Here is a 9,331-nt window from a genome sequence, read left to right as displayed (position 1 = left end):
CCGATGCAAAGTATTCATTTAGGATCTCCCCTATTCCCTTGGGTTCTCAGCATAATTCCCCTCCTTTGTCCCTGAGAGGTCCGATTTTCTCCCTGACAACTCTTTTGTTCCTAACGTATGAATAGAATGCCTTAGGATTCTCCTTAATCCTGCCTGCCAAGAACATCTCGTGACCTCTTTTTGCCCTTCTAACTCCCCGTTTGAGTTCTTTCCTACTCTCTCTGTATTCCTCCAGAGCTCCATCTGTTTTCAGTTGCCTGGACTTAACGTATGCCTCCCTTTTCATTTTAATCAGATCCTCAATTTCCCTGGTTACCCACGGCTCTCGAATCCTACCTTTCCTATCTTTCCTTGTTACAGGCACATGCCTATCCTGCAGCCTTATCAATAGTTCCTTAAAAGACTCCCACATGCCAGACGCGGACTTACCCTCGAACATCCTCCGACCATGCTGCCTGTCTGAACTAAAACCCCCTACCCTTCCAGGGACCATATCCCTCTATTCCCATCCTATTCATGGACTTGTCCAAAGATGTGCTGGTTAGGTTGATTGGCCATTCTAAAATGGCCCCTTAGTGTCCTGGGATGCATAGGTTAGAGGGATTAGTGGGTAATTGTGTAGGGATACGGGGGTAGGGCCTGGGTGGGATTGTGGTCAGTGCAGACTCGATGGGCTGAATGGCCTCTTTCTGTACTGTAGGGTTTCTATGATTTCTATGATTGTCAAGACGCTCCTTAAAAGTCACGACCGTATCCGCTTCCACTACCTCCCCCGGCAACGAGTTCTAGGCACCCACTACTCTCTGTGTGAAAAAATCTGCCTCATACATCTCCTTTAAACCTTGCCCCTCGCACCTTAAACCTGTGCCCCCGAGTAACTGACTCTTCCACCCTGGGAAAAAGCTCCTGACTATCCACTCTGTCCATGCCTCTCATAACCTTGTAGACTTCTATCAGGTCTCCCCTCAACCTCCGTCGCTCCAGTGAGAACAAACCAAGTTTCTCCAACCTCTCCTCAAAGCTAATGCCCTCCATACCAGGCAACATCCTGGTAAATCTTTTCTGTGCCCTCTCCAAAGCCTCCACATCCTTCTGGTAGTGTGGCGACCAGAATTGAACACTATATTCCAAGTGCGGCCGAACGAAGGTTCGATAAAGCTGCAACATGACTTGCCAATTTTTAAACTCAATGTCCCGGCCGATGAAGGCAAGCATGCCGTCTGCCTTCTTGACTACCTTCTCCACCTGCATTGCCACTTTCAGTGACCTGTGTACCTGTACACCCAGATCCCTTTGCCTATCAATACTCTTCAGGGTTCTGCCATTTACTGTATATTTCCCATCTGTATTAGACCTTCCAAAATGCATGACCTCACATTTGTCCAGTGTTGGAGGAAGTTGTGTTGGAAACAATATGTCCCGGGGAGACGAACAATGGCCTGTTCATAGCACAGCCCAGCTCAGAACATTCAAAGGTCACACCCAGCCGCAGATACAAATGAGAACCAGGGAAACAGAGAAGGTTGGAGCAGGAGAAGGCCATTCGGCCCTTCGCTCCGCCATTCTGAATGATCATGGCTGATCGTCCAACTCAATAACCTGATCCCTGCCTTCCCTTCATATCCATGGATCCCCTTAGCCCCAAGAGCTATATCTAACTGCTTCCAAAATCATACAATGTTTTCATAGAATCCCTTCAGTGCAGAAGGAGGCCATTCGGCCCATCGGGTCTGTACTGACTACAATCCTCCCACGCCCTATTCCCGTAATCCCACACATTTGCCCTGCTAATCCACCTGACATGAGGGTGAATTGTGGTTAGCGCTGCTGCCTCAGAGCAGCACCCCACTCCGCCAGTCCCCTGTTGTACTCTGTGGGCCCCGCTCCCTCTGTGTAGCTGGTATCGCTATCAAACTTGCCCTGGTGAGGCAGTCCTATCACCACGTCACCCAATGAACCTGGTATCGATGCCCTCCACTGCTGCACCTTCTGAATTATGCTTTTTTTTCCCTTGTGGAACTCTGCCATTCCGACTGATGGATCTGCTAGATCTCCTGGAGTTTCTGTTAAATTTTTCCGTCTCCCCCAGTCAAGAAAGTGGATCTCCAGCCTCGGAAGTTGGGTCAAACGGATTTCAAATGTTCCGCTCTCTCCGGAGATAATGCCAGAACTGGCGCGAACTTGCAGTATTTCCATTTATCATAGAATCATAGAATCACTACGGGGCAGAAGGAGGCCATTCGGCCCATCGAGGATAAACCGGCAAAAACAATCCCACCCCAGATCTATCCACACAATTCCACGTCTTTGTCCAAATAATCCCACTGGCACGAAGGGGCAATTTAGCATGGCCAGTCCACCTACCTGCACATCTTTGGACACTTACGGTCAACTTATCATGGACAATCCATTAAATATGTACATCTTTGGACACTGCGGGACAATTAATTACGGCTAATCCACCTAACCTACACATCTTTGGGCACGAAGGGGCAATTTAGCATGGCCAATCCACACAACTTTGGAGTGCGGGGGGAAACTGGGGCACCCAGAGGAATCCAACGCAGGCACGGGGAGAACATGCAAACATCAAACAAACAGTCACCTGAGGCGGGAATTCAACCCGGCTCCCTGGTGCTGTGAGGCAGAAATGCTAACCACTGTGCCACCGTGCCACCATTTCTATGATAATCGTTCTATTGTCACCTTTCCCCGCCATACCTGATACGAAATAGTGTGCTGTGTGTTAGGGAACTGTACCAGAACCACAGATTCCATTCGGAAGTCAGACTAGACCCCGATCATTTGGGATAAATGTGAAGATAAGATGTTTCAACCCAGAAGTAATTCCACTGAAAACATAAGGATAATTTAGCGTAAAGCCAACTTTATTCAACAACACAGTTTAAACAAAGCTCTAACAAATGAAGCGGCACAACCATTAACAGTTGAACAATATTTAAAAATGAAAGGAACTTTATCTTCAAGTTGATGACTGTACAGTTCCAAATTAAACCCATTCACGTGGAGATCAAAAACACTTTCAAATAAGTGCCATCAGCAAACTCAGACATACTTGCGACACATTGTGTGAACAGTCTGAAAGATTTCAGAGGGAGATTTTGGGAAGAGACAAAGACTGAGTTTTACAGAACTGCCTGCACATGGCTCTGACTTCGGCAACTCCCAAAATGTTTATATTCCTCTGCTACAGACCCTGCTCCCAACATCACCCACATTATCACATGACCCCGTCGACTGACTTTCCAAGGAAGTGTTTGCGCAAACAAAACTCCATCCGGTCGATTGAAGTCACAAATTCTTCACTGGAACAAATCATTAACTAGCTTTGCAAACCTTGAGCGAAAGTCTTCCAGTCAAACTGACTGCTGGCAGATTAAATCTGAAATCATACCGACCTTTTCCCTGGGCTACAGGCGACATCACACGCCTTCTCCCAGTTCACCTCAATTAAAACACACACTCCAATCGCAAGTCAACACACTGATTCAAAGCCCTGTTTCACTCTCCCTTATAGGCAATCTCATTGAAAGCAAGCCTGCAAACTACTCAAGGTACGTTGTGACCATTTAGAAACATGTAATACATCCTTTCATCCCTTTTGAAACTGCTTTACAGATCAGTGAATCCTATATATGGGCAGATAACTTCAAAACCACTAATTAAAAACATTTTAAACACATTTAAACCACTTCACTCACACCTTGAAACTTCATTAGCTCCCCACAAATAAAACATTTTAAAAACACATTTGAAAGCCCTTAACAAAGAATCCCGACCACCATTAAACCACCCAATCATAAAATATTCAGCAACTTGCAACAAATCAAAATAATCCCAATTTAATCCCCGTTTTAAGCTATTTTACTGGCATTCAGGAATCACTTTGCAATGTCCATTAACACAAACTAACTCACTTACTCTCCAACACACAATAACACACTCACTCTCCAACACACACACTGACACACTCACTCTCCAGCACACACACTGACACACTCAGCCTCCAACACACACACTGACACACTCAGCCTCCAACACACACACTCACACACTCAGCCTCCAACACACACACTCACACACTCAGCCTCCAACACACACACTCACACACTCAGCCTCCAACACACACACTGACACACTCAGCCTCCAACACACACACTGACACACAGCCTCCAACACACACACTGACACACTCAGCCTCTCCGTTGACAGTCCGGATTTTTTGCTTCTTCATTCCTGTTTCTTCTATCCATTTTAACCCCTCTTTTTCCTTTGAGAGTCGGTTGGCTCCAGTTTCCTGCAGGGGACATAGGGTCTCAGCATATCTTGGACCTGGGAACGGAGGGGAATCTCACATAAAGGAATCATTATTGACGGCATTGCGACACAATCACACTCTCACTTCCCACTCACTTTCCTGAAACATCCCTGAGCCCAAAAAACAGGGTAATCTCCAACCCCTTTAACACCAGAGGGAGCAAAGTCTGTCAATGCTCTCTCCCCAATGCCAACTGGTGATGGCCCATTAATGCTCACTCCACGCAATCACTCAAACCAACTGAGAACAGTTCATCAGTCATGGCTCGGAATAGTCAATGAATGACGAAAAAAAGATCTAAACTGCTCACTGGAAATTGGTAAACAAGGCTAACTAGTCATGATTAAACTGGACGAACTAATCCTGGATAATGGTTAATTAATGAAAATGAGAAATTGTTCATGCTTCAGGAATGATTAATCAGCCCGAGCCAGCAATAGTTAGCCAATGTTAATTGTTTCGGGATAATCACTGCGAACGAGAACTGGTTGAGAAACACTCCCAGCATTGGCAAATCGATGCCAACGAGACACTGCTCGTCTATCCAACCTTTGCCATGTTTCATCGGTCCTCACAAGGCATGGTTCAACAACACTAACTCTGAATGATTATTCAAGGTTACCCAATAATGGTTCATCAAGGCTGATGGGGAATTGTTAGTTGGTGACGATTGGATATAGTTAAATAATGCTGTCAAGGAATGGTTAATCTATCCTAATGAGCAATAGGGGTGGAAGCACAGGTGGATAATGTTGTGATGAAGGGACAAAGCCATGCTTGCCTTCAGTGGCCAGGGCATCGAGTATCAAAGTTGGCAAATTACTATCCAGCTGGATTGCACTGTGTGTTAGGCCACATTTGGAATATTGGGGGACGTTCTGGTCGCTACCCGACCAGAAGGACATGGGTGTTTTGGAGAGTGTAAAGAAGGTTCACCAGGATGTTGCCTTCATTGAGAGAGAACTTGAGTCCAGGTGCAGAGATGTCTTGCTGCAATTGTATAGTAAGGACATACCTGGAATATTGTGGCCAGTTTTTCTCTCCTTATCTGAAGGAGGAAGTTCTAGCTCTCGAGGGAATGCAGCAATGGATTACCAGACCAATCCCTGGGATGGCGCGACTGACTCATGAGAAGAGATTGAGTCAGTTAGAATTGTATTGGCTGCAGTTTAGAAGAATGAGGAGGATCAACCAGAAGCCTATAAAATTCGAACAGGAGTAGGCAGGCTCGATGAAGGAAGGATGTTCTCGATGGTGGGGAAATCCAGAATCAGGACTTACAGTCCGAGGATACGGGGTAAATAAATCAGGACAGAGATGAGGGGAATTTTTCTTTGCCCTGGTAGTGGCGAATTTGTGAAATTCCCGATCACCGAAAACTGTTGAGGCCAAAACATTGTGTGTTTTCAAGAAAGAGTTAGATACGTCTCTTCGAACAAATGGGATGAAATATTATTGAGGGGGAGGGGAGGGGGACGGGGACGGGGAGGGGAGGGGGAGGGCGGGATAAGCTTACTGAGTTGGATGATCAGCCATGATCGTACTGAATGCTGGAACAGACAGCAAGGGATGAATGGCCTCCTCCTGCCCCTACTTTGGATGTATCGCTGAATTCTATACCTGTCGAAGGTAGGCAGCCTTTTCATCGGCGGTTTCCAGCTTGTTGTTCCCCACGTACATCACTTGCACCTCGACGTCCATGGCATCACAGTCTTCCTCCGACAGAGACAGGAAACCTGAAACATGGAGAGGACAGGACGTGAGCTGAATTCCCTGGGTGCAATCAAGGAGTTACTGAGGCGAGGATGAGGGGTGGAGAGTTACAACAGAAAGATCAAAGGCTCCTCGATATTCAGGACCAGCAGAATCCAGAGGGAAAACCGCCCACACAAGATCCCTTTTCCCGTTCACCCCAGTCCCACTGAGGGTGAGGAATGTCACTCCAAGACCCCTCAAGCTCTGGGCAATGGAGTAAGAAGGGGGTGGGGTGGTAAATGGAGTCCCCCGTGTGACTGAGGCGACACACTTCACATTAAAAACTGTAACAGCTTCCATCAGCCCCATGAGGTTGGCATCCTGGAGTGAGAGATTCCGGATTGAGGGACATCATTGTCTGCCTCAATCAGGGAACACATGCTCCCACACAACATACTCATGGACATTGTTGAAGACAAAACACAAACACAATCACGAGTTAACCTCTGCTGGAGTGTGGATGGGATGCACATTTCAATGGGTCAGCATCAGGCTCAAGAACCAGGAGACACAGAGAGAGATGGAGCATCGCTCAGAGGTACACTGAGGGTTTGGTGGGCACCGATTCTCAGTTTCCGGACTGGACCTGGATCTGGAACGGGGAAGACAAGAAGCTCAGCAAATTCCAAGCAAGAGGAACACTGCTGAGGGGCAAAAGACAGCAAACTCCACAGATCGTGAGAGTGTGAGGCAGAGAGAGCACTCCCTAAAATGTACACCCTCCGTCCCAACAGCCAACTCCCCTCCGTCCCGACAGCCCACTCCCCTCCGTCCTGACAGTCCAATCCCCTCCGTCCCGACAGTCCACTCCCCTCCGTCCCGACAGCCCACTCCCCTCCGTCCCGACAGCCCAATCCCCTCCGTTCCGACAGCCCACTCCCCTCCGTCCCGACAGCCCACTCCCCTCCGTCTCGACAGCCCACTCCCCTCCGTCCCGACAGCCCACTCCCCTCCGTCCCGACAGCCCACTCCCCTCCGTCCCGACAGCCCAATCCCCTCCGTCCCGACAGCCCACTCCCCTCCGTCCCGACAGCCCAATCCCCTCACTCACTCCGTCCCACTCCCCTCACTCGCTCCATCCCACTCCCCTCACTCGCTCCGTCCCACTCCCCTCACTCGCTCCGTCCCACTCCCCTCACTCGCTCCATCCCACTCCCCTCACTCGCTCCGTCCCACTCCCCTCACTCGCTCCGTCCCACTCCCCTCACTCGCTCCGTCCCACTCCCCTCACTCACTACATCCCACCCTCCTCACTCACTCAATCCCACCCCCCTCACTCACTCCATCCCACTCCCCTCACTCGCTCAATCCCACTACCCTCGCTCGCTCCGTCCCACTCCCCTCGCTCGCTCCATCCACTCCCCTCGCTCGCTCCGTCCCACTCCCCTCACTCACTGCATCCCGCTCCCCTCACTCGCCCCATCCCGCTCCCCTCACTCACTCCATCCCACTCCCCTCACTCACTACATCCCACCCTCCTCACTCACTACATCCCACTCCCCTCACTCGCTCCATCCCACCCCCCCACTCACTCCATCCTACCCCCCTCACACTCCATCCCACTCCCCTCACTCGCTCCATCCCACTCCCCTCACACGCCCCATCCCGCTCCCCTCACTCACTCCATCCCACTCCCCTCACTCACTCCATCCCACCCTCCTCACTCACTCCATCCCACCCCCCTCACTCACTCCATCCCACTCCCCTCACTCACTACACCCCACTCCCCTCACTCACTACACCCCACTCCCCTCACTCACTGCACCCCACACTCACTCCATCCCAACCCCCTCACTCACTCCATCCCACTCCGCTCACTCACTACACCCCACTCCCCTCACTCACTACATCCCACTCCCCTTACTCACTGCATCTCGCTCCCCTCACTCACTACACCCCACTCCCCTCAGCCACTGCTCCCCAATCCCATCACTCTCTCCATCCCACTCCCCTCACTCACTCCATCCCACTCCCCTCACTCACTCCCTCCCACTCCCCTCACTCACTCCATCCCACACCCCTCACTCACTCCATCCCACTCCCCTCACTCACTCCATTCCACTCCCCTCACTCACTACATCCCACTCCCCTCACTCACTCCATCCCACTCCCCTTACTCACTCCCTCCCACTCCCCTCACTCACTCCGTCCCACACCCCTCACTCTCCATCCCACTCCCCTCACTCGCTCCATCCCACTCCCCTCACTCACTCCATCCCACTCCCCTCACTCACTTCATCCCAATCCCCTCACTCACTCCATCCCACTCCCCTCACTGGCTGTGACTATATCCACATTGTCTCTGAGGTATCGTCTCTCCATTCAGGTTATTGACTTTAACTTTAACTCTACGATGATTCTCACTCACTCGCTGCTCCCACTCCATCAGTAAATGCCTGAGTGAATCTTGAGCACTGACATCTCCATGTGTCACACTGAGTGAACAATTCATCCAGAACGTTCCCTGGGTTTCACCTACCTGGGGTTGAAGAATCCACGGGGACAGTGGATGATTGTTGGGTGGGTTTTCCAGTCGATTTTCCCCCTGCATCACGAGTTGTGGATTTTCCTGGATGGAGAATGAGAGAAAGAGAATTGAAAACTTGCTGATTGGACAATTCCAGAACAGACCATAATACTCAGACCAGATTCCGGGCAATATCATGACGGTAACAATTTAAAAACTTTCCTCATCCAAGCCGGTCGTCAGTCCCAACACATCACATTCCACGATAATGGTCGGGAAAAGAGATGCAGAGTTAAAACTTTCCACCCTGGACTCATCAGGACTCAGATACAACAAAACCAAATCGTACAGGGACAAACAACTTGCGCAGCGTCGGATAGATGCTGCTGATTTGTTGGCTTGTCATTGGGAAACTCATTGAAATGCTCCATTGGACAGAGAACTGCAAGCTGATGTTTCCTCAACAACATCACTATTTGGAGAACATGCAGAGAGTGGCCCTGAGTGCAAAATTATTCATCTTCAACAAGTCTATTTGAGGCACATTGCAAGCAAGGGCGAGAATCAGAAAATGGCTGCTGTGTAATTCTTGGTACCTGCGTGATTGTTCGGTAAGTTTTATCCAATTGCACAATTCCAATTAATGTCACTCCATCCCACTCCCCTCACTCGCTCCATCCCGCTCCCCTCACTCGCTCCATCCCACTCCCCTCACTCGCTCAATCCCACTACCCTCGCTCGCTCCGTCCCACTCCCCTCGCTCGCTCCAT

General features: G+C 49.8%; 1 protein-coding gene and 1 long non-coding RNA gene across 2 annotated transcripts in view; both read right to left on the bottom strand.

The window, feature by feature from the left end:
- Window positions 1-2,867: 2,867 nt before the first annotated feature.
- LOC144487162 (uncharacterized) lies at window positions 2,868-8,663 on the bottom strand. The gene is made up of 3 exons (XR_013496374.1): window positions 8,574-8,663; window positions 5,960-6,075; window positions 2,868-4,353 (listed from the first exon to the last, which is right to left on the bottom strand). It is a non-coding gene; the product is annotated as an uncharacterized LOC144487162 (long non-coding RNA).
- A 462-nt stretch (window positions 8,664-9,125) lies between these two features.
- LOC144487163 (pancreatic secretory granule membrane major glycoprotein GP2-like) overlaps window positions 9,126-9,331 on the bottom strand; it is a 157,641-nt gene continuing 157,435 nt past the window's right edge. The window contains exon 9 of the mRNA XM_078205222.1: window positions 9,126-9,157. Within this exon, the coding sequence (XP_078061348.1) occupies window positions 9,126-9,157 (32 nt within the window). The remainder of the gene's footprint in view (window positions 9,158-9,331) is intronic.

The sequence above is a fragment of the Mustelus asterias genome, unplaced genomic scaffold (genome assembly GCF_964213995.1).
Source record: "Mustelus asterias unplaced genomic scaffold, sMusAst1.hap1.1 HAP1_SCAFFOLD_627, whole genome shotgun sequence".
NCBI classification, from domain to species: Eukaryota; Metazoa; Chordata; class Chondrichthyes; order Carcharhiniformes; family Triakidae; genus Mustelus; species Mustelus asterias.
The sequence above is the reverse complement of the archived record's forward strand: the minus strand, read 5'-3'. Positions and strand labels throughout refer to the sequence as shown.